This window comes from Xenopus tropicalis, chromosome 8 (assembly GCF_000004195.4).
Source record: "Xenopus tropicalis strain Nigerian chromosome 8, UCB_Xtro_10.0, whole genome shotgun sequence".
In the NCBI taxonomy this organism is placed as follows: domain Eukaryota; kingdom Metazoa; phylum Chordata; class Amphibia; order Anura; family Pipidae; genus Xenopus; species Xenopus tropicalis.
In genome coordinates, this window is record NC_030684.2 from 50,491,592 (window position 1) to 50,517,133 (window position 25,542).

Below are 25,542 nucleotides of genomic sequence, written 5' to 3' on the forward strand. Positions count from 1 at the left end.
ATGAGCAGATTGCAACATGTATGGCCGCCTTTAAAATACGGAGATTCAAATTACAGAAAGGCCCATTATCCGGAAAGCCCCAGGTCCCAGGCATTCTGGATAAGCCTAGACCAAAGTGCTAGAGCACTAAATGGTTATAACCTAGCACCTAATTGTGTGCCAGCACCCCTAACTTGCAAGGTACCTACATGGCTTCCACAGCACACCCTTCATGAATACAGGGCTGCTGGTCCCAGGCAGCACTGTATCCATGGGGCACATGCAGATTTCTGCACTCCATTTTGTAGATACCTGCAGCAATGCAAAAATGCAAAATTATTTGCAGCCAGTTTTTGCTCAGATACAGAGACTACAACTCTGTTGCCAAAATAATTGGGCTAACACCCTTGCATGATTTTGGGGTGTTGGACTCCTCATTTTTACTTGTTGCTAAACACTTGCTTTGTCCATCATAACACTCCCCTTATAAAATGTAATGCATATAATTAACAATATTCTTATTTTACAGTTCAGGGCTACAAACATAGAATGCTGCAGCTACAAAGAATGATGTGGCCTACCTGAAAAAGCTTGCCTGAAGACAAACAGCACTATTATAACTTGATTATCTATAGTATAACATGATTTATTTATGTTTTCTTAAGCATGAACATCTGTCTAGTTGTGTTTGCTAAATTATTTAGTTGCTATGCTTCTGGAAATCATACATACTGTATGCTGCTTGTTGCAAGGTATAGCAATTACATTCTGTTGTCAGAACTAAACAGAACACAGCAGTATCCAGTATTGTTTGTGGCGAATTTTGTGTAGTGGTGAATTTTTGCCACAGTTTCACAACATAAATATGCTAATGGAGAAATGCGGAATGTTCGCCCATCGCTAATCCCAGATGTACTGCTATTAAGAAAAGACACAGGTAAATTATCATTTTTTTAGGAATAAAATATTCAAAATGTAATGTTGAAATACATTAAATTAAATTGAAATATAAGAAAGAGCTATAGGCACAGAAATTCTTGCCCATATTACTAGAGGGCACCAGTAGCTGGATTGCTGCTTATTTTTTTATGTAGCAGGCCAGGCTTCCTAAAGAGTTGCATAAAGATTTTCGGCCTGCTGTATTGCCAAAAATAAGGCAGTTTGAAACCTAGAAGTACATATCCCCATATCCTTGTAGGTGTCATCTAATCTTTTTGGTGATTTATGATGGGCCTATTGCCTGCTCTTTTTTTTGATCATTCTGTTATGAAAGCCAATGCCAATGCCTTTGCTGGTCTGTAATATGTTCTCTTCTTGAAATGTTTCCTGGTAAAGTACATAGCATAATTTACTAACAAAATTGTAGTGGCGCATGCTGTAGCACCCCTGTTCCCCATGTCGTTGCCGCCTAAATCACAAATAAGGCATCATTCCAAAACACAGTAGGGCTTATTTACAAACGCAGGCAAAAGTGCAGTCAACTAAAATGAACTCAAATATAGGTATGGGATCCCTTATCTGGAAATTCGTTATCCAGAAAGTTCCAAATTACGGAAAGGCAAACTTCCATAGACTTCATTATAAGCAAATAATTCTAATTTTTTTAAATGATTTCCTTTTTCTCTGTAATAATAAAACAGTACCATGTACTTGATGCCAACTAAAATATAAAAGAAAAGCAATCCTATTGGGTTTATTCAATATTTAAATGATTTTTAGCAGACTTAATTTATGGAGATTCAAATTAAGGAAAGATCCCTTACCTGGAAAACCCCAGGTCATGAGCATTCTGGATAACAGGTCCCATACCTGTACTGATATTACTGACACTATAATAGGTATTTGCATCCAAACACACTCCTTGCTTTTCCATTCCCGCAATCCTGCTAAATGGTGCATAAGCGTTACTATTGACACTGAGGTGCTGCCATTTTCAGGATTCCCACAGTAGGAACTGCAGACTTACACTTTTGCCTTGGATCACAGTAGCAGAGCACTGAATGTTAAAGGGTAAGTAACATCATAAAATTAAAATCTTTTATTTACATTAAAAGCTATATCTGCTCATCCAGCAAATACCATGGACTTGTCAGTCCTGTTTTATATTAGAAAGGTTTTCATCTTATATTTAAAAAGTCATGCATGACATTATAGCCAAAACCACTGTATCCTAAAAAGCTTATCTGTTAACGGCTATGCAAATATGGACCCTACAGCCTTACTGGATTTTAAATAGCAGCCCCTGTGGTTATAAAGTAACTTATTTATGCAAATTATATTAGAATTTCTATTATAAACACTTTCTTCAGTGCAGGTTAAAAGTACTTCATGTATATACATGCAAATGTTATAATACAGTTGTAGGTCTAAGGCAAGTTAACTTTTGTGAAAGTGTTTCACCACTGTGACCTCTTCAGTTGGACTGTAACAGATTGAATTCCTTAGCATTAAAAGCCACAAGGGAAGTACAGTTGAGTCAGGTGTTACAATGAGTGTGAAAAATTACCATTTTTTTATTGTAAGCTCTAATGAGCAATTTACTTTTTGTATCAATCAATATCTGCAGGTCATCTGTTTGGTGTATACACCCTCCTATTGTACAGCGCTACTGAATATGTTGGTGCTATATAAATATGTGTACAGGTTATATAAAACATACTTATGAATAATATCGTCAAACTGAAGCAGGTCTAAATTGTTTCAGTTAAAATGACTGGAGGTGTGAACTGCTGGGACACATCTGGGCCAAAGAGGTTACATTGGTATTGTCATTGGCTGAGATGTACCGCAGGCCTCCATCACACGGTTTAGGGATACATGTTTCAATTTGATAAAAATGGCTTCTTATCGAGCTTCTTTTAGACCAGTTTCCTTCTATATTATTTTCTTTGCTCTGTGTCTCCCTTCTGTTAGTCAGACTGGTTTTTCTACCTAACCTTGTTGTTTTGACAAAGTCCCAGTCTGGGTGCTCTTCTGGCATGTTTGTATTAGTTGTCCTCAGCATTCTCAGCCTGATGATCTAGGGTTCTTATAACCACTAGCTATGTTTCGGTGGGTGGTGGGAATCAGTAAATACTGATTACTATGAGTGAGTTTCCTGTGTACCTCGAAAATTAGATTGCCCTTATTTCTATGTATACGACAGTCCATAAAGACTGGTTTATTTTGCAATACATCTTCTCTTAAGAACTTGATGTTCTTGTCCACTGAGGTTCTGTATTTAGTTTAATTTATTTTAGGTTAAGGTTTTAGGTTTATTTAAGGTTTGTAACTCATGTGTACCTCATGAACCTAATTTCTTTCATGTAAATGTTTGCTGAGCTGACTTGTGTGACATGGCTCCTATTAAACTCTATGGAAGGCTGAAGTGGTGCTGTAAGGCGCTTCACTACTGGCTTAAAAGTGCTAGTGGATAATACTCACAAAAAATAATCCTAACAGTCAATGTATATTTTTGGGTTGCCACGATTAATGAGCAGTCATCAGAGCAGCTTCTTCAGTTCAACAGAGGTACTGAAGAAGGTTTTTGTTCAACAAGCCACAATGGGATTAAATGCCAGAGACTCCCTATACGTCTGTTGAACTGAGGAAGCTGCTCTGATGACTGCCCATTAATCGTGGCAACCCAAAAATATACATTGACTTTTGGGATTACTTTTTTCCTTTTTTTTTTTTTTTCATTTTCAGATCATATTCATCTGTCACTCGGAAAGGGAAATTAGCAAGCAACCTGGTTTACATCAGGTCTAGTAACCCACAGCAACTTACCGGACAATTGCTTTCAAACAGTTCTCCAGTAAATACTACTCGTTGCGGTATCATTTACCCTTTACTTGAAAGTCCTATTTACATTTACTGCCCTGTTGTGCTGCGTAACTTGCTGGAGCTGTATAAATAAATAATGATGAGTATGATGATGCCTGGAGATGCTTTCAGCTGATTTATTTATGAGAGTGAAATGTAAGAAAGCCAGTGAATTTGCATTAATGTATGAAAACTAAACCACTATCTACTTTATCCCCACAAGTGTATACTCGTTGTTTGTAAGTGTGTTGGTGGGCACATGTATCTGGCTGCTTGAATCACCTTCTAATTTCAAGTTGTATGAAATGCATTGTAAACACAGTGCTGGTGCAGTAATAACAACATAACCAACTCCAGACTACAGTTTGCCCATCAATCTCTATATACAGCCTAATGCAACCTCATATAGATCAAATCTCATATTTTTCAGGAGTTTTTTTAGGTTTATATACTGGACTAAAAAGCATAGGCGAAACATGGGGCATGATTGGGGCACAACACAGAGTGGTTGAGACATGGCCAAAAATCTCCCTTGAATTCAACTTCCCAGGGCCAGAAGTTTCCAATAAGAGTTGCCCCAATCTGTATATTTCTGGCTTCATGTTTTTTGGTCCTTCAAGGGATAAACCTAGAATGAAACAGAACTGTGGTGCCAGGGTGGTGGAATGTTTATACTGGCACTAAAATTTAAAGGCTTAAACAAATTTTTTACGGTTTACATTTTTGACACACACTTACAGGTGAGAGGGGGGTGCGGTGTTTGTGAATCCTTTCTCTCCCAGTAGTGTGAGAAAATAAGACATTTGAAAGTATTTCCCCAGAGGCATTTCTACACCTTAACCAGTTGTTTGCCTCAGACCTGCTTCAGAAGTGCATTAAATGCCAAAACTGTAGATTTTGTGATCTGTGGAGCTAGCCCTTTACGATCTAATTGGTGGCTTTTAGGAGCAGCCAGATGTTCCGTACCTTTTTGTTTCTCTAAATTCCCTATACGTTTCATAACAAACTGCAACTATTTAAGTACTCCTTGAATGCCCGTCAGTTGGAAGAAGGGTGGGAGAAATACTTACATGAGAATAGTTGTCAGACACTCTTTATACAGATGTGCATTAAACATACTGCACCTGCAGCAAATCCATTTTGACACTGCATAAAGATGAAACATGCAATATACCCTGCAGAAAACCTCAGAAATTTATGTAGCACAAATGACATTAAATTGCCGCTGGAGAATTGGGCTTGCTTTCAATGTAAGAGGGAAAAGTCTAAAACCATAACATAATTAGGAAAACTCCTAATTAGAAAATATACTGTACAAAATCAAAGGGAGGCTGCTGCTGCCTCATGTGGTAGAATTGACTTCAACCCTGAAGGCTGAAAGGCTATAATATGCCCCCCTGGAAAGCTATGATTTTACTCCTGAATCCCTTAGTGAAGAAACAGGGGTAGTGCTGTGTCACTGAATTTAATCTGGTCTGAATTGATTTAATTGGGGTACAGTATTCACTATATAATGCACAAGAGCCATGAATATCCTGTAAATAATATCCTTATAAATGGTACTTAGTGTTGCCATCAGATTTAATCAGTGCTAAGTGATGTAATATCTGTCACATGACAGATATTACTTGTGTATAATAATAAATAAAGTACCATCTGTCGTAGAATATAAGGGTATTAAGAAGTCATATTGGAGTTCCACCTTTAAAAAACAGACCTGGCATTCAGTGACATGCTTCATATGGTCATGGAACACTTTAGTATACCTTATTATATCCTTATATTTTACATAGGGGGTACTTTATAACTGTGCTTGGTAATATCAGCTGTTTTAATTCGTGATGTAATTTCTGTCACATGACTCACAGAAACCTGTGTTTTATAATAAATAATGTAACCCCTCTTGTAAAATATGAGGATATTATAAGTCACCGCAGAGTTCCCTAACCTGTATAAAAGTACTCAGCCTTCAGTGCATTTATATGGTCATAGAACTATGGAACTCCTTATAATCTAATTACATTTTACAATAGGGGTACATTATTCACAATATATTTTAAAGTACAGTATAGTACAGCACAGTTTCAGTAGTGCAATCTCATGATCTGAGTATTTCATGAGCACTGAAACAAGATAAATTGAGAGTTGTGGGAGAGAGTCTGACAATTCACCAGGATTAAGTAGAAATGCTGGTTTGTACCTGTTGGTTGGAAGGCAAATATTTTCTTTTATTGAGGACACATTTTGCTGTACATGTATATTGTTTACCCCACTGTACCATGGAGACCCATTCATAGAATGGGTAAGAAAAAATGAAAGAGATAAAGGGGAACTGATGCAAAGTAAACAAGACTATAGTACTTTAAAAACATTTTACAGAAAGCACATCTTTTTTTAACAGATAAGTAGACAATGCCTGTATAGTAAGTTAAGCTTTATTTTAACAGTTGTACAGTATAAAGCTCTTGTGCCATTTCCCATGACCAGCAGCCCTGTGCCTCTGAACTTTAGAGCCCTTCTAAGCTTCCCACACTTTCTTCTTGATCCTCTTCCTTCTTGATCCTTCTGATGTGTTCTACCAATTAAGCTGCCCCTAGCAATAGGGTACTAATGCCAGTCTATCAGATTTTTTTGTACCCTGAGGCATGGTTTGGGCTGCAAAGAAACCTGGAATTGGGAAAGGAGGACTGAGCTGGAGAATAGTAGAAGTTAAATTTGGGGGTCAAGCTTCAACAACAATTGAGAGTTGTAACTGGGGAACAGTGTAAAAGGTAGCAACATGATCACTATCCATAAAGTAGGCCACACCTACGGGTACCTTTGTGACTCCATGACTCTCAATCTGAATGCACATCAAGAATTCTAAGAGTAGGGAGCCACAATCCCCTTCTGACTCTCTTGCTCTCTACAAGGTAGCTTGGGGCATCTGCTGAGGTAGTTTGGGGCATCCATATGGCCCTAGTCTCTGTTGAGACACAAATTAAGTGTTATACCCCTGAAAAGGCCTGGCCTATCAGAAAACCATGTATCTCTGTTTCTGGCTGTTAATTTTGACCAAGGTTGGAATGGCCTCTGGACTTGATATGATGTAGTAATGGAAGTGTTTCCCATAGGGATAACATTTCACTGAAATGTTGTGAATTTATTATTTCAGTCTCACTCATTTCAGAACTATTGTGTTATAACTGTTTTAGTATTTCTGTAATTACAGGAAAGGATATCCAGATCTGTCAAAATAATGGGGTTCCATACCAGTTACTTAACAGGGCCCTCCCCCGAGGAGCCTTGAGATGTTAGCCCACTATCTGCATAATAGGGCCCAGTTGAAAAAATGATGTGGCAGACTTGATCATGCTCACCCCACATCCAATTATGCCAAAATATTTAATTTACAATCTAATAATAGAAATAAAGTACGTAATATAAAATGTATTAATTACATTTACATTATAGATTTAATTATTAAATTATAAATTATATACAGGTATGGGATTCCTTATCCGGAAACCCATTATCCAGAAAGTTCCAAATTACGGAAAGGCCATCTCCCATAGACTCCATTATAAGCAAATAATTCTAATTTTTAAAATGATTTCCTTTTTCTCTGTAATAATAAAACAGTACCTTGTACTTGATCCCAACTAAGATATAATGAATCCTTATTGGAGGCAAAACAAACCTATTGGGTTTATTCAATATTTAAATGATTTTTAGCAGACTTAAATTGTGGAGATCCAAATTACGGAAAGATCCCTTATCCGGAAAACGCCAGGTCCCGAGCATTCTGGATAACAGGTCCCATACCTGTACTATGCACTAGTTTATTGTGTTTTATTATGCGCCTGAATTACACCACCCCCCCTCCCTATCTACATGCAGTATATATAATATGTATAAATACTGAGGAGTAGTGTTAGTTTTCAGACAGGTTGAGAGAATAATAAAGCCGTAGGGAAAAGGATGACAGATTTGTTCTTTTTCCATACTTTCCATTTTTCTGTGCTCTTGCCAATACTTATCGCCATGAGAAAATCTATCTTTTCTCTCATTTGTGTCATTGCTCCATATTAACAGATGTAAATTTTGTTGCACAGAAATGATAGTTTTATTCCCACAGCAGAAAACCAGCACACACACACACTGCCACCAGTGAAAGCCTGGCCAAGTAGATAGATTCCAGCTGTCCTCTATACGCAGAGCCATTCCCACGTATCTTTCACTTTGCTCGTGAGGAAACTCTTTTTTTCATGATCTTTATTATTCAATAATAATTGTGGCTAAAAAAGTTGCAATCCAAGAACAATTCTGATTACAGAATAAGTTATATAAGGTTACTAAAGAAATACATAGCCTTTGTAAACACCAAGCTTTAACCCCTTCAGTGCTGGACAATAGTTCATATAAATGCACCCTGTCTCCCAAACTGTTATTACAATATTACAATATTTTGAGCTTTTTTTTCAATTTAGGACAGCAGTTTCCAAGCTGTGGGGCTAGCCCCAGTGGGAGGGCCTGGAGCAGCGGCAGGGGCAACTCAGTCTGGAGGCAAGTTAAGGGGAGATTTGGGTGCATAATGTGCAAAATGTCAGGTTTGATGTATTAACCACAACTGAATATGTATAACATTGTTAATGTACCAAGACAAATTTTGCCATATTAACTTAAGTGACCCCAAACAATGTTTTTACCAAAAAACATTTCTCTGGATTGGCAAAGTACCATTATAAGGATATAACCGTTAATTCTGCATCTCTACTTCATGGTTCATGCTAATATCCCCTAGACATTATTGTTTTATGGTGATATTTCACAATGTGATGATTTTTTGCATGAGCACTGTATTATTAATGATATGGCTCATGGGCTGATGCAATGGTGTTTTTCTATCGCTGGAACCATATGACCAATGGCCAGGTATAATTACGCAATGTATTTTTGTGTCTGCATGTTAATTCTCAAAAACACTGAATAGTAATGTTGCCACACAAAATCAGCTTACAACAGCCACCAGTGTCTAACTGGGGTGTTCATAGCCAAGAAGGCCTGCAGGCCGCCCATCCCAGTAATGAGCTCCTGCTCCATCTGTGACACTCCTCTCCCCGCCACATACCACGTACCAAAAATCATTTTGGCTGCAATAACAGTGGGGGGGGGGGGGAGTGCCAGTGACCACAGTTCCCAACAGAGGGAGTGGGCTTTGGTCAGCACGGGCCGCGGAGCCTACCAGGTTTTTTCGCGCTGTTCTGACAGCCCACTCCAACTCTGTCAGCCACTTTGCAGCATCTTATCGGTCAAGCTACAGACCTGAATAGTTCAATACCACACTTGCTTTAGATGTTCCAAATTACAGGAAGGCCGCCTCCCATAGACAGTCCTTTTTCTCTGTAATAATAAAACAGTACCTTGTACTTGATCCTAATTAAGATATAATAATAATAATAATCTTTAATTCTTTAATTAATGTAGAACCTCCATACAGTCTTGTTTGAGATTTCTCATACACTACACTGTATGTCAGTCGTCATCATTTATGTATACACTATATTGCAAAATAAAAAAATAGCATCACAGGGCCCTGATCATAAGAGTTTACAATTTAAAAGTTGCCTATAGCATGTGTGGATGGGATATAGACTTGGCCATACACGCACCGATAATATCGTACGAAACCTCGTTTCGTACAATATTCAGTGCTTGTATGGCAAGTCGGCGAGTCGACCAATATCACAGGAAGCTGCTGATATCGGTCGACTCGCCGATCGGGCCAGTTAAAAGATTTTGATCAGGCACCATAGAAAGGCGCCTGACCAAAATCTGCCTTCAGCGCTGAATTGGCAGAAGGAGGTAGAAATCCTATTGTTTCTACCTCCTTATATGCCGTTTCAGCCCTGAACAGTTTGTGGCTGATTGTACGATCTTTCGTGCGACCGATGGTCGCAAATCGCCACGTGTGTGGCCACCTTAAAGGTCCCCATACACGGCCCGTGTAGGGGCAGAACCGAGGTGCCTGGCCGACCGATATCTGCCCTGAAATTGGCCAGATATCGATCGGCTAGGTTAGAAAATCCAGTCTGATCGGGGACCGCATCGGCTCGATCAAATTCGCCTACATGCCTCCCCGATATCGCCCACCCTGTAGGTGGGGATATTTGGTGAAGATCCACTCGCTTGGCGACATCGCCCGTGTATGGCCAGCTTTAGATTGGTGGCTCCACAGGTTTATGAGACAGCCTGTCCCAATCACATGCTGGGGAGGGAACTGGCTGTGTCACTGATAAATGTCTTCTTGACTTCATTCATTCTTGTAGCAGGCTCAGTCATACACAGCCGCTCTCAGAGTTAGGAAGGTGCTGGAGCAGAGCACACTGGATTATTCTGTCTCTGTCCTGCGGGACACAATGAGCTCGGGGGATGAGGTGTGCACCGGCTGGCTCATTAAATCCCCTCCAGAGAAGAAACTGAAGAGATATGTAAGTAAATTGCTGTGCAGCCATCTGTATGTGGGCTGAATCCAGGCAGGAGATGTGAGATCTAGGCTTTAATTCTCTGTCAGTGATGTGTTTGTCTTCTCTTTCCCACGCCATCCTTCTGCCCTCACTGGCTCACTATTAGCAGCGTCATGGTCATGTCCTCTGTGCAGGACTCTGTCCCACTGAGCAAATAAATGGATTTGCTAAATTTTATTCTTAGATTAAGAAAAAAACACAGTAACCACACAGATACATAATTAGTTTTGGAAAAAGTGAAGGTTATGTTTTATTAAAACTTTATCAAAATCACACCAATTAAAAATTCCCCATTTAAAGAACACCACACAATGCACCATTACAAATGGGCAGGCCCTCCCCCCAGTTGTTGAACTGATTTGGTCCTGACCAGGTCATTACCACTGTCATGAAAGACTATGATGTTGCGTGTATTACCATACCATGAAGTATTACCATACCACCATTACCCTAATGCTTGATCCACAACTTAGATGCCCTGTTTCCAGCAGCTTCTATGGCTGCCCTAATCCTAAATGATTTTAATGTTGCCAAGCCTGGCCTGCAAAGCTGTCCTTTCAAGAAGTGTCCTGAACTGAAAAATAGTTAGTGGTGATCTATCTTGATGCACTAATAATTTACCCTGCTCTTCTGGATTGCTTGGAGCGGGCATGTTAGGTTACTGGTAGCTTTTACACTAATCCACTGCCCTTTCCTTAGCAGTTTTGATCTTTCTATGAAACATAACACCACAGGTTGTAAGAGTTGGACTTGGCCAATTGGCATTACACAGGATAAATACAACTTATTGCATGCCAATAGCTCACTTATGTGTAGCATCCTATGTGCAGCTTTGAAAAGTTTGTAATTTAGAAGCATATCACTGCAACCTTGTTGCAAAAGTACAGTTAATGCTAACAGCCTATCTCTAAATATGAACTCACTGGCATTTCTGTGAACACCAACTGCCTGGCCCATTCATGACACAAGCCACTTTCTGGGATAACAAGTAACAAACATTTTTGAGAAAAAATCATATTTTCTGTCAGAGCCATGGCAACAGATGCAATCGGCCTGCTGCTTTCCTTTAGACAGACTACACTGTGTAGCAGGCTCCCACCTGGTCAAGGTTTTAGTTACCTTAATGAGATCATTTACCTTTTTGTTGACTGCTGGAGCCATTTTTAAAATATTGACATTTTTCCCCTAGGTAGTGCATCAGCAGTAACATTCTTTACTTTGGGACATGCTTTTCTCTAAAGTAAATGTCAGTAAGTATCTCAGACATCTGAGAACTAGATGCCTCAACAGGGATATACCTGTAACTTGCTTAGAGATGGTGTCAAGTTGTTGGCTCTCATATTATGACCAAAATGTTTCTCACTTGTTCTCCAGCTCTATGGCCTGTGACTCTACTGTCACTACTATTGGAAAAAGCTTGAGCAATGTTTTAGTGGGACCATTTCTCTGTGCAACATTGACCATCAAAGTTGGCTCTAACCTATAACCCCCAGCTGCATCCATAAATAAATGTAGTTTTTGGTTGTTGAGTGGGCTCTCCTGACAAGATTCTAACTTCATTGAATAAACATAGAAAAAACTCCCAAACGTTGAGGTCCTCCTTAACTGCATTATTCAGCCTAATTCTGTGGTGTGGGGCTGTTCCTCCTGCCAACAGTTTCTTAAACCTGAGATTAAATATCGTCCCCATTGGTATCACATTGCAGGCAAAGTTCAATAAGCCTAGGGCTGATTGAATTTCCTTAAGGGTAGCCTTGCCTTTTTTTTAACAGCAGGTTAATTGTCTCTGGTAATCTACATAGGCCTTTCTCAGAATCTGTTTCAATTCCTAGAAATGTTAGAATGGTAGTGGGTAGCACTGTCCTCTCCTCTGCTCTGGGCACTCCCAGCTCCCGATGGTGCTCAGAGTGAATGGTTACATTCTCTGCACAAATGGTTGAGCTGATAGGGCCAACTAAAAGGAAATTATCCAGATAATAAGCACTACTCCCTCTTTTTGCTCTCTACTCCACACAGCAGTGTATTAAAAAAAACTGACATTTTCAAAATAGGCACATTAGATAGAACATCCCTTGGTAAATATTTGTAAGTGAAATAATCCCCATTTTTGACCTTAGCTGCCATGTCAAATGATCGATATGTGACTCTGCACAAATCCTCCTCAATTTCCTCATTGAAGGAGCTACCTTTTGGTTAAGACAGGTGCTGTATTAACCTAAAATTTCCCTCTACTGTTTTTTTGGGCACTACATCAAGTGGAGAACATATGAGGTTTTCTATTGGTGGGTTAGGAAATGGCCCTTGCATTCTCCCTAAAGCAACCTAAGTAATCTAGCAATCTAGGAGCATATGTTTCAGCTAAAGGCCGATGTTGATGATGTTAGCCTAAAGTCTAGACAAATGTAAGAGATGGATCAGATGACATTTTGCTTCTGAAGTCCATGTCATATTCAGACCAGGCACTTCTACTCCCTGATGAATATGCCTCCAGAATTAAGTCAATGTATTAAAGTATATTAAGGCGCTGCGCTTTTTTTCCAGTAGCAGCTAATATGTTCAAAAAACCCCTTAGCCAGTAACCATTTTTCTCAAGACTTCTCTTTCTCCCTTTTTATTACTCTAACAGTAATTGTAGAAATTTTAAACACATCAACAAATTTCAAATTTCTCATTGCCTTTTTGGACTTAGGGCCCAAGTGACCATGAGGTTAGGTAATCACACAGGTAAAGAGTTCCACTGCTGCAGCAGGAGGAATCCTGCCCTCAGAATCTGACATCCCGCTATTAAAAAGAGCAATTTCAATCAAACCTGCATTAGATTTGCTAGTGTCCATTGCAGTTCCCTGCATGCTCTGCTGCTCTGCTTGGCTGAAGTCTTTCTGAGCATTTACTGCTGATTCAGGCTGTTTGCTTTGCTGTTTTGGTAAGCGTGCCTCTGTGAATGATGGTAGCCGATTCTCCTATTCTGATATTACTGTTACTGCAGTTTGTTGGACTGATTGCTTGTTAGCAGTGTATTTGAAGGAATTATACCTGCAATCAGTTAGTGAGGGGAAAATGTACTACAACAGCCTCAAAAACCTGTATGCCCTGATCCTGGTGATAAGGGTTTGATCCCCAAAGAATTGGAGAATTGGCTGTGTAACATTGTTATTCTAAGATTAATACTGGGAATTCAAAATACTTCATTTTTGGGTGTAGTGGAAGGTTAGCAATGACATGTTTAATACAGTTCACTGTACGCGGGCGTTTTGCCCCCTTTGCCTTGATTTTTGCTTGTGGAAGCATATTTTCCAGCACCCCTTTTATGCTTTGGGTACTTGCACTGGGGGCAGGTATGTTTGCTGTTTACAATGAAAGTATGCAGCACCATTTTTAGAGTTTTGTATGCCCACCAAACTGGGGCAGCATTGGCACTGGGAAAAATTGAAAGGGTTGGTTATGGAAGTGAGTTGATGAATGATACGGCATTACTACGATTTGAAACACTTGGCAAATCTACACAGTGCAATGAATTTGGGTTCAGTACGGGAGCATGAGGGGGTAGGAGATGAACACTTACGCTTAATGGACATGGTCTGGGATTCTAGTGCCAAGCTTTCTTGTCTGTTTCTTAGAAAAAATAATGTTGTGCTGCTGCTGTTAATTTTGCTGGGCTTTTTGCTGGTGCTGCTGCATTCTTCAGGGAAATCCTTAGCACATGTACAACATAGGTGGCTCTAGAAAATCACAGGTTGGTTCTGCTCTTCCTTCTGTGTTCTGCTCTTCCCTCTGTGTTCTGCTACTTCAAGTACTTTTGTTAACCCATCCTCTCCCCAAGTTTAGCCAGCCCTGCAGCCACCCATTGTTTGCCAACAAAACCCCCCAGACCGGTTCTATTGGCTGATTACACACCCGGCCCTTGTGGGGATTCTGTTTCTATGCACTGCATTCTTTTTCAGTGCTTACCAGGCTGCACAGGGGTAAATACAAATGGTACATTATATATACACAATATTGCAAGTTTTGTCAGTGCTGCTTTTGAAAATGCTGCACCAGTACTACACACACACATATACACATACATAATAAAGCTCGCCAAGTTCTTATAAGTCCTTAGAGTGCCTACCTGATGATTGATGCTTCTATGAGGATACACTGTGGGACTGCACCCATCATAGAGCTTCTATAAAATCAGTCCTGGCTGAAAGTGTTTTAAAATGGTTTGACTCTTCTGCATGCACAAAAAAGGGACGGTAATGTTTTTAAGACAATTAATACACCCTTTTGCTAAAACAGTATGCTTTAACCAGGCCATTCTGTCTCCCATGTCTCTCATCTCTCTTCCATCCCTTCCACTAGCTGTCACCCCCCCCCCATCCAACTGGCAGAAGTGTATTTCTACCCCCCTCACCTGACACTTGGGGGCTCCCATCTGCTGTAAACAAGGCTGGGGCAGCAGTGCACGTGCAGTGTTTGTGTTTATGAGGCAGCCTGTCCCGATCACGTGCTGGGGAGGGGAGCTGGCTGTGTCACTGATCAATGTCTTCTTGACTTCCTTCTTGTGATAGAGCAGCAGCAGCAGCAGGCTCAGTCACACACAGCCGCTCTCAGAGTTAGGAAGGTGCTGGAGCAGAGCACACTGGATTATTCTGTCTCTGTCCGGCGGGACACAATGAGCTCGGGGGACGTGGTGTGCACCGGCTGGCTCATTAAATCCCCCCCAGAGAAGAAGCTAAAGAGATATGTAAGTAAATTGCTGTGCAGCCATCTGTATGTGGGCTGAATCCAGGCAGGAGATGTGAGATCTGGGCTTTATCTCTCCGTCAGTGATGTGTTTGTCTTCTCTTTCCCACGGCATCCCTCTGCCCTCACTGGCTCACTATTAGCAGCGTCATGGTCATGTCCTCTGTGCAGGACTCTGTCCCACTGAGCAAATAAATGGCTTTGCTTAATTTCGTTCTTCTTTTCCTGAGATCTAAAAGAAATAATTGAAAATTTTTTATGGGTTAACTAGTTCTCTTATAATATTTCTGTCTTATTAGCTCTTCTTCCTTAGTCTACTGAGCCCTTACCAGGCAGCAATGGGGTAAATAAAAATGGTACCTAATATACACAATATTACAAGTTTTGGCTGTGCATCTTTTGAAAATGTTGCACAAATACTAAGAATATATATATATATATATATTTATATATATATATATACACACAGAACTTTTAAACTCTGAAATATAGCAACTGCCCCCCCCCCCTTTCTGCAAGCACAAAAAGGCACTGTAATTTTTTTTTTTTTTTTTTTAATAATAAATAAACCCATTATTCTTTGTTCCTGATATGTTAACAGCTGTGAAGGGTGATGGGAGTTGCATTGCCAATACAGCTGGAGGGCTGCATCCCAGTTTTAGAAAACAGGGAACTGGGCCACCTAGTGTTTGGTCTGGGCAAACAGGCAAGTGCAAGAAAAGGACATACCTAACACAATTTCCTTACTATTATTTTTAACAGACTTCTGGCAGGGTCACTTCCCCGGCTTTAAGTCATGCCCATCACTAAATATTACATACAGTTATGTCCTTTATCATATGAGCTGGGACGGCAGCGAGGGTGATGGGAGGATGGAAGCAAGAATGTGCACTTTGCTCTTCTCCTCTTATGGTTTCCACTGGTCTTTCTTTTCTAGAAAAAGCAGTGTGTGTGTTATAAGGCATAGGAAGCTGTATCCACGCTGGGAAAGACATTCCAGCCCAAATAACTGAGGGGCTTTTATTTTAACACATGAGCTGAGACATACTGGTATTGTTAATGTGATGGGAACTGTGTGGGGTGGAAACTGGAACACTGTCTAATTAACCAGTGAGAAACCCACAGCACATGGATATTCCCAATGTTTCCCCCTGTTCCACTGTTTAAGAATGGCAAGCTTTTGACTTGTCCATGTTTAAAGGGGAAGTTCAATTTTGCCATTTTTATTTTATTGTCTTTGACAACTTTTTGAAACAGTTAACATTCTCTCTGCTTTCTGGTTGTTAGGGTAACTCTAACCTATTAACTATGGTTCAGAAACTTGTATATTTCCTCACTCCCAAACTGGTTCTATTTCCAAAGTTCATTTGAGATGTTTGTTCCTTTTTTTCCCCATTCTTTGTCAGTGTGCCCTAATTTCTTTGCTGATCTTTGCTGTTTAACTGTTAAATTGAGGAACAAGGCCACTGGCCCCATGGTTTTACCCTTTATCACTAAGTACCATACCCCAGTGACTCATGGTCATTTATGTGTCTCATGAAACTAAAGTGGACAAACAATTTTCCACTAATTATATGGTGAAGACTTGAAGTGTCAGATCATTAAAATTACATGTTTGTTTTCTGTTCAGTAGTATAATTTCTGGTTGTGGGTCAGGTTTTGAAATAAAACAGGATTACTGGCATGTATTGAAATATGTTCCAAAATATATTTACAAAGCACTCAATTAACATTATATTACATGTTGTACCTTTTTCTCCTTTTTACCGTACTCTTGCAAATCAGAGATCTGTGCTTGCTTTTTTTTAAAATCGTTTCTGGTTTGTTTATTGTTTAATGTAATGACAATGTGAAAGCAGCTGTAGGACTCTACTGTACTTTCCCTGTGACATGTAAACAGTGTCTAGCGTAATCTGTTGTCTCATCAACCTTTGGGAGGAGCTTTGCTTAAAGGGGATGTTATCCCAAAAAATAAAAATGTGCCTAATAAAAATTAAATGCCATTCTGAGCAACATTTTTATATAAAATTGTACAACATCTCTGCCCCTTTCTCTTCTCTTCCCTGGTTGGTTCTGACTTTTGAAACAATTAAGTAGAAACCATCAGATTAACAGATCTGGGAAGAGGCATACAGGGCTTATCTCTGTTATATTGTTTCAAGACACTAATGTAGAGAGAGAGATTTTAAAGTTTGCTTTAAACCATCCTTATGCTGTCCACTTACTGGCATATTCAGTTAGTGAATGCCCCCAGTTAAAAGAGTTAAGATCTTCATAGTGATTGACAACAATGGTGCTCAGTGCAGAGCACAGCATCCAAGGGGGCTCATGTGTTTAGGAAATGAGCACTAAGGGGTGCACTCTTACACTTGCACCCCCAGGGGTTATAAATGACCCCTCAAGTCCTATAAATCAGCCTCTGCAGGGGCTCATTTATTATTAAAAGGGAAGAATATGCATCATATCACTGTTCACCTCTTGCTCAGGAACTATTTTTTGGAGACTTAGCAGCTGGATGTGACAGGCATTCCTCATAAAAAGTGTAGCTGTGTATTTCTTGCTTTACTGTACACTATCTGCCATTAAGATGACAGCCGAGGGGGACTGGTGTTTCCCTTATTCTTTCTGCTTACAAATTTTGTTGTAAAGGACACACAGTATGCATTTGCTTCATTGGAATAAAGATATCAGGTTGTTTTCTCTTTGACCAGAACTTTTTTTGTCACAGAATTGATGCAGGTAACCCAGAAAAGCAGGTTGTTGTTGTATTTACAGGTTAAAGTGTCATTTGTCAACACTTTGGCAGGTCTCTTATTGCAAGCCCTGCTTTTCTTCAGAATGGCTACAGCAGGATGGTCTGTTATTTAAAACAGCCAGAAGGCCATACATTTGACTATAATAGATTGGAACAAATACAGCTTCTGTTACAGCCTTTACAGGTTTTGTACTATGGTGCAGAACAGTACCATGGACTTAGCACTTGTTTCTGTCAAAGTGTGCTCTACACCTTGCGCTGCGTGCAAGGCACAGCATAAGAGAGCCCTGTGCCCTGTAATTTTTCCAGAATGGTGCCCTGGAATGGCAACAGGACTAAAGGTGCACATACAAGTTAAGATTCGCTCGCTTGGCGAGATCACCAAGTGAGCGGATCTTCACCTGATATCCCCACCTACGGGGTGGGCGATATCGGGGAGCGTGTAGGCCAATTCGGCTCTGGGGCCAAAACGATCGAATTATATTGGCGGCAATGGGGCAGTCGGTTCAGGAACCGCATTAATGAGCCGATATGGTCCCCGATCCGACTAGATTTTCTAACCTGCCCGATTGAGATCTGCCTTATTTCAGGCCAGATATTGGTCGGGCAGGCCCGTCGGTAGTCCCCATACATGGCCAATTAGCTGCCGAATTGGTCTAAGGGACCGATATCGGCAGCTAGAATCGGCCCGTGTATGGGGACCTTTAGTAATCCTGTGACCAGGGTGTCTAAACTGACAATGGGGCCCATACTGACAATGTATGGGCCCCACTGATACCAATCAGATATAAGTTGGTCAGGCCTGCCTTTCCCAAAAGGGGGGCTTTCTGTTTCTTATTTTTGACCGTTTTTCTGATATTGATGTTTAAACTCTTTGGTATGTCAGTCGAGCTGCTCAGTTATCCAGGTGTAGCTTCAGAACTGTTACAGTATGGTCCATTAGTTGGTAGATTTTTTAGCAGCATCTGTGGAACATTAGTAGTTATTGTGTTGATTCTATCAGCTGCCTTAAATAAAAATCAGAGATTAGGTTTAGCAGGGCCAAAGATAATAAATATATCAACTAATGTAGCAAATTAGAAGAGTTTACAAAGTCGGAGACCCCGCCACCCAAAGCTGCTCCAGGGAGACGTTAAAAGGTGAACAATAAAACTTTAAACTACAATATTTGAAAAAAAGTCATAAATAAGATAAAGAATAGAAAACTATTTAGAAAAGTCTTGAATGCCACAGCATGCCTGTGCTAATGCCTATAGCATTTAATAAATACAAGGTATTTCTCTCTTGCAGCCTTCTTCCTCCCATTGGCATCGCTGGCTGGACTTTACCTGCCTCCGGCAATGTTTTATATCAGCTTTTCAATATCCTAGTGCTGCGCCGATGGGAAGAATTAGTTGTCACTGCCAAGCACTTGTACAAAGAATGTTAGACATGCACTGTGCTTAAAAGAAGACTGTGATGTCATAAGCACTAGGGTATAAGTAACACCCCAGGGTTGTGCTGATCCTGCATGGTGTTGTCACTCCTAAAGGTCAGGGAAAGCTGGCTTGTCATCTTTATAGCGTACTTCAGTATTGTAGTAAATACATATAACATACATGCAAATAAATACGTACGCAATGGGCAAACATATGATATTTCAGATATTACATATATTTTTTGTTACCCAGCTAAATGAAAAGGACTTCCTTTTTTTCATTCGTTCCTCTTAGTTAACTCCAAGGGGCTTTCTACAAAATAGTCTTACAATATGACTTCCTGATATATAAGGATGACCATACTTTTTGGAATGTTATCAATATTAAAGGGCAGCTAATACCTGAAAATTGCTTCCCCCACTAGGGGTGCGGGCTTTTATCGCCCACACTCTGATTGGAGGAAACAATAGTCTTTCTTTGGAAAAAATAGCCCCCTACAGTGCTAGGCTGCCCACACTGGGCACTCGCATGCGCATAAGTACCGAGTGCCACAACTCGCTTATTATGCCTTATTATTCCCATGCCCCTTATGACATAGGTGGGTGAGTCGCATCCACAGTTCCAACATCACGTGCATGCAAATATAATGAGCAAATGGGGAGTCTTGCTCATTATCCAAATGTGCGCTAAATAATATGGCCGCCCACACCTGAAGCTCCTTCCCGGTGCGGGTGTCCTAGCACCGGAGAGGATCCTTTTTTTTAAGGAAAAAACTATTGCTTTCCCCAGGTGCGGGCTAATAGAGCTTGCACTCCAGTTGGGGAAAGCAATTGTTGGGTTATAGGTGCCCTTTAAGCACTTGCATTAAGCTATATTTCAAAAGCAACCATTTGAATAAGATTTTGTTGGGGGGGGTAGAAGCAGATGAACCCCCAGAAAAAGGCAGTTGATTGCTGAAACCTTCCTAGTCTTGACTTCCTTCATTAGCCTACTTTAAGCAAAATGCATTCATATAAATGTGCCCTTTTGGCTAACTATGCATTTGAACAGGTCATTTAAATGAGGAACATACAGTAGTTAACAGCAAAGTACATTTTGTGACCTCTCTTATCAGTGTAAGGATAAGGCTTAATGTCAGACAGCAGGAGATATATTACAGTTTTTTCTGGATAAGTGTTCCACGCCAACTTGTTCATCTACCTCTTAGAGTGATAGCTAGGATTAAGTGCATCTGTATACACTTCCCTGTCTCCTGCAACATTAATCTCTCTGTACCTTAATGATTCAGAATCTTTTATTATATAGCACTGACATATTTACATAGCAATTTACAGTGACTGTTCCCCATTTCAATCAGTCCTTGGCTGAGTGGAGTTCATAATATAAGGTCTCTATCACACAACACACATGTCATTTCATCAGGAGCCAATTAACCTGCCTGTATGTTTCTGGAGTTTGTCTTCCAGAGGAAACCCACAAAGACAAAGGGAGCACATACAAGGTCCTTTCCACCAATGCCCATGTTGAAAGCAAACTCAGGATCCCAGCATTGCAAGGTTTGCTATACTCCAAGCCACCCTGATAAATAAAACCTCACAAACACTGCAGGGAACATTTCCACTAGTTGCCTGTCTATGTTTCAACTCCTATGTTACAACTCCTAGGTTGCAATGCAGCCTGTTGGTCTGAACATAGTCAGCCCATCCAGAGTCATTTCAATGGGGCTTGCCTACCAGTAATGTGTTTTACAGCTGCCCAAAAGCTGCTCTAAAGCATCTTACGTTATGGTCACTTCAGGCAGCATAGCCTAGCCCTGTGCCAAAAGATCTGCTTCATCTGGCCAGATCAAATAAGCAGGGCTGGATTTGAATATGGTGCACTTAATTCCTGCCCCCCCATGCTCACCTCCTCCGCTCACACCCCTAACCACGTGTACCTCTCTCACATAGTCCTAGTTGCTGCTACTGCTGCCACTGTTTATCTGATTGGCTGGACTGCGGGTGCGAGATTCAAACAGCTGTCAAAATCTCCTGTCCAGTCGCCAGTGCTGATGCAGCCAGCTGCCGCCCCCAGACCTTTGCTGTCCTAGGTAAGGGCAATCCTAGCCCCTTTGTCGCCTGAGGCACTCTTTTTGATGCCACCCCCTTTGTCCTCCCCATACTTTTCAGCATCAGAAGGGGGGTAATGAGGGTCCGCACTGCTAGTGAGAGAGTGCAATTGCACTAAAAGAGACAAAATTAAAGTTAGCAGGACAGTCATTTAGCCCTCGGACCAGCCACTGAATCACATAGGAGGACTGGGCACACCTGCTAATGTTCATGGCCTGATGTGGTCCTTGCCTGTCTGCCTGACAGTATATTTAGGGGTGTGTTTACTAAGAATGGAGATAAATATCACCGGTGATGTTGCCTGTAGCAACCAATTAGGTCTTTGCTTTGATTTCTATCTTGTAGGTGACTGTTCAAATCTTATTGTCGATTGGTTGCTATGGGCAACATCACCGGAGATATTTATCTCCAATCTTAGTAAACACGCCCATTGGTGCTGTATAATCAACACCTACACAGCTTAAAGGAGAAGGAAAGGCAAAGTCACTTGGGGGTGCCAAAATGTTAGGCACCCCCAAGTGACTTTAATCGCCTACCTTTTGCCCCGGGCTGGTGCCCGGGGGCAAAAGGTGAAAAGCTGAACTTTACCAGAGAAGTCGGCTTTTCACTCTACTGCGCATGCGCCTGTCCTTATTCGTTCCAAGAACGAAGCCGGAAGGAGGAAGCGCTACGCACCAGGTACCCTGGGCTGGTGCTGCTTTCTCCTAACAGGGGCACCAGCCCGGGGTACGAGGTAAGTGATTAAAGTCAATTGGGGGTGCCTAACATTTTGGCACCCCCAAGTGACTTTGCCTTTCCTTGCCCTTTAAAGCTACAGAAGACGTCTCTTAGCATATTAAACCTCTCAATATTATTTAGTTATTTATTTGACTTTTCCCAATGTTTGTGCAAATTGTACTGGTGCTCCTTTCTTCCCACACTCTATGAACAAATTGTTAGTTTGATTGGCTTCTTCAAAGTAATAATAGCCTAATGAACATCTGTCTTATCAGTGATGCTGCCCTGATGCATACTCCCCTCCACTAATACTCTCCAGAGCAAAGTTACACATGATGGCCCCCGAGTTTGCTTTAAGTTAATTACCCCATGTTTATTCTGCCATACACACAATGCACTTTGCACTTTATAAGGAGGGTGAAGCCCTAATCTGGATGCAACAAACAATATTGTTTGCACTGATTCAGAGTGCATTGTGTTTATAGGAGGATAAATTAAGGGGTTAAAAATATGTGGATTTTTGCTCATATTTACTATTTATGAATACATTTCCCCTATTGTGTGATATCAGCTGACCCTAACAATACAATTCCCTCTTTCATGACAGGGCACATTGTGCTATTCACAGATGTATGTCAGAGTTCCATTTGCTTCACAGGGAATCTTTCTGTTTTCCAGCAGGGTGGTGGACTCTGTATTCCCCTGATTTCCCTACCTCCTAATCAGGAAGTGATAATCTGCAGTAGCAGGAAAGGCAGGAAGTAGAGAGTGTAAGGGAAGTCGATGCTGCTCCCAGACAGCTAAAGACAGGGCACTCCATATCAAACACCTTCATGGCCTTTTCCTTATGTGCCCTTTTAAAATACTTCATATTTGGAAGTCATAGAGTGCTTGGTATAGCAAATATGATGGGGTAATGGGGTTATACATCTAAACATAGTAAAGAATAACAACAGAATGTGACTTTCACTAATCTTACTGCAGTTGACCAATTAGAGGTACCTACTGATTGGTTGCTATGGGCTACTAGACTGGGGAAAACTTTGCCTGTGCATCAGCATAATGACCCTTACACGCGGTGTTTAATCCTGCATCCCCTGTGGTTGATCCTTGATGTGTTCCACCACAGGGGAATGTAGGAAGAAGACCATGTTTCCTGGCCCATGCTGCCTGGTTGGACTGTACCCATTGAGGGGCATGCAAGCACCAAACGCAGGTGTAAGGCAATCTGAAAGCTGGAGGGGAATGCTAGGATCAAACTGACAAATTCAGGGTAATGAGCTTCATAGCCATAGTCTATGGTTCTCTGGTGTAAACAAAAGAAGATTTTTCTTCCATTAGCTGAAAACAGGAAACCTTGAGTTAGCCAGACAGCTACTACCTCAACCAAAGTGCCACCATTTGTGGTTATGTACCCAATAGCTTAGCCTTACACAGTTGTTTTTCTTTCATGGCAGTTCCTCTTTAAGGTTAGCCCTTTATTGTAACAATAACTTGTTTTTACAGTTATCTGACCCATGAAAGTTCCTATTTTTGTAGGCATTTCCCCATATCAGTCCACAAATGACTGGTCAGCCTGAATGCAAATGTATTGTGGAGATTTTGTGTGCCTTTGAGTGTGTGATAAGTAATCTAGCTGTTTCACTTGATCTCAGTGGACGAGATACACTGCTGAGTGAGCGTGAAAGCCCTTTAATTGCTTTGTCTATGAAGATAATTTACAGAGAAAAAAATATAACCGCACTGTCAGCTTTGTAGTTACTTTGGATTATTTAGATATTGAGCTAAAATGTAAAATAAAAGTGCAGTTTGAGTGCAGTTCCATTGAGAACCACTGCAAACAAACTAGCAGTTTCTCCCGCTATTGTTAGTGTAAATGGTTGGAAAAAGTCTTCAATCAAACCAAGGGTCGGACTGGGGGGGTGCAGGGCCCCAGGGGCCCCACACCCCACAAAGGTACCTCCGCCGGACACATCCACTGCAGGGGCCCCCACCACGCACCCCTAACCCCCCCCCGCAGGGGCCCCCACCCAACGTCCTCCCCTCAATGCGTGTATGTGAAACGCATGAGGGGAGGACATCAGCGGCCAGTGGAAGCGGCAACAGGGCAGTGGCCCAGTCCAACCCTGATCCAACCCAGTCCAACCCTGATCAAACCTCAAAGGGAAAAGACAGTAAGTTTAAAACACTTACATGACAAAAATAAGAATTGCCATTGGTTATTTGGAATCATGCTGTTGCAATTTTCTAGGAGATAACTGCCCATGTGGGGTTATTAATCACCCCTATAGTTTATAGCTTAATTTTAGCAAAGTTGCTGCACAGCACTAAGTTAAAGCAAAAAATTTAAATTAAGTATGTTTCTTGGATTGTTATTCCATTGTTTGAATTAAAGATTGACAGTGTGGCAGCCATCTTAAAGGTCAAGTAAACCCATACAAAGAACATTGTTACCAATGAGAGTAATTGTGGTCCTGAGCAACTTGCAAATGTACATTAGTATCCATATTTGTAAATATGGAAGCAGTATCGGTCTGTCACTTTCTGTTCTCTGCCTTTTGAAACAGTATAGCAGAAGCCAATAGATCTGTGGAGAAGTATGCCTTACTTCTGCTACATTTTTTTCAAGAGATAGAACCACCAGTGCATAAAGGGACAGTTGCAATTATATGTACTTTTTAACCATTGGAAATGTTTAATTAATGCATATTGGAAAGTTAAACATTCCAGTTGGAAATTTTTTTTCATTAGCCAAAATTTTTTGGTTTTACATCCCACTTTCCCACAACCCATACAGGCATGGTGTCATACTCATGCTGCAAGAGGAAAATTATGAAATAATGCATAGGATTGTCTAGTGAGAGAGCTTACTCCTGCCATATTAGATCCATCTAAAAAAGTCAGGGAAAAACTGGTATTGGCTAAACACACATCACTGTATGTGACATGACACAACGACTGTTACGAAACAGGCGTCTCCTATGTAAAGGTGTAAAGACACAATTATGAAGGCTTACTATGCATACATAATAACGTTCTCAAGTGTGGATGTACTGTTGGAAGATGGGAATTCGAGAGTCAGTGTGCGAGGTGCACCTTGGGTGTATAGATACACCTGGCTGAAAACACATGTGAACAGCTCTGTGGGTTTCTATGTGCGTATTTACGCCACTACCCACATTTTCTTAAAAACACATGGTCAAAATGCCCTGTGTGCCCTTGCTCTTCCACACAATAACAGCAAGTAATGTGTTGATAGTGGTAATGTAATGCTTCAGAAAACAGTAAGGAATAAGAGCATGAGGGTTATTATTGCTGCTTTCTTTATCTTTATTGGCACCGTAAAAGACTGTTTTAAAAACTCTGCTTTTATTGGCATATTTGGTATCAGTGTGCTTAACACAATCATTTCCCTTTGATGATATAATTTGGGTGGAGTAGAGCAGGAATGTCAGTGCAGTTAAGCACAATCTCCTGTTATACATTCAGCCCACTTCATGTTGCTTTTCAAAACAACAGCGCAGAATTTT

At 40.8% G+C, this 25,542-nt stretch overlaps 1 protein-coding gene across 4 annotated transcripts in view; it reads left to right on the forward strand.

The window, feature by feature from the left end:
- gab3 (GRB2 associated binding protein 3) overlaps window positions 1-25,542 on the forward strand; it is a 206,281-nt gene that overhangs the window by 127,292 nt on the left and 53,447 nt on the right. Inside the window, exon 1 of one of the 4 annotated variants that reach the window (XM_002931783.5) lies at window positions 14,884-15,015. The exons of the other annotated variants lie outside the window; for them this stretch is intronic. Coding sequence (XP_002931829.2) covers window positions 14,944-15,015 — 72 coding nt within the window. The 5' untranslated portion in view covers window positions 14,884-14,943. Of the gene's footprint in view, window positions 1-14,883; window positions 15,016-25,542 lie in introns of those variants that run through there. 4 annotated transcript variants of the gene reach the window in all.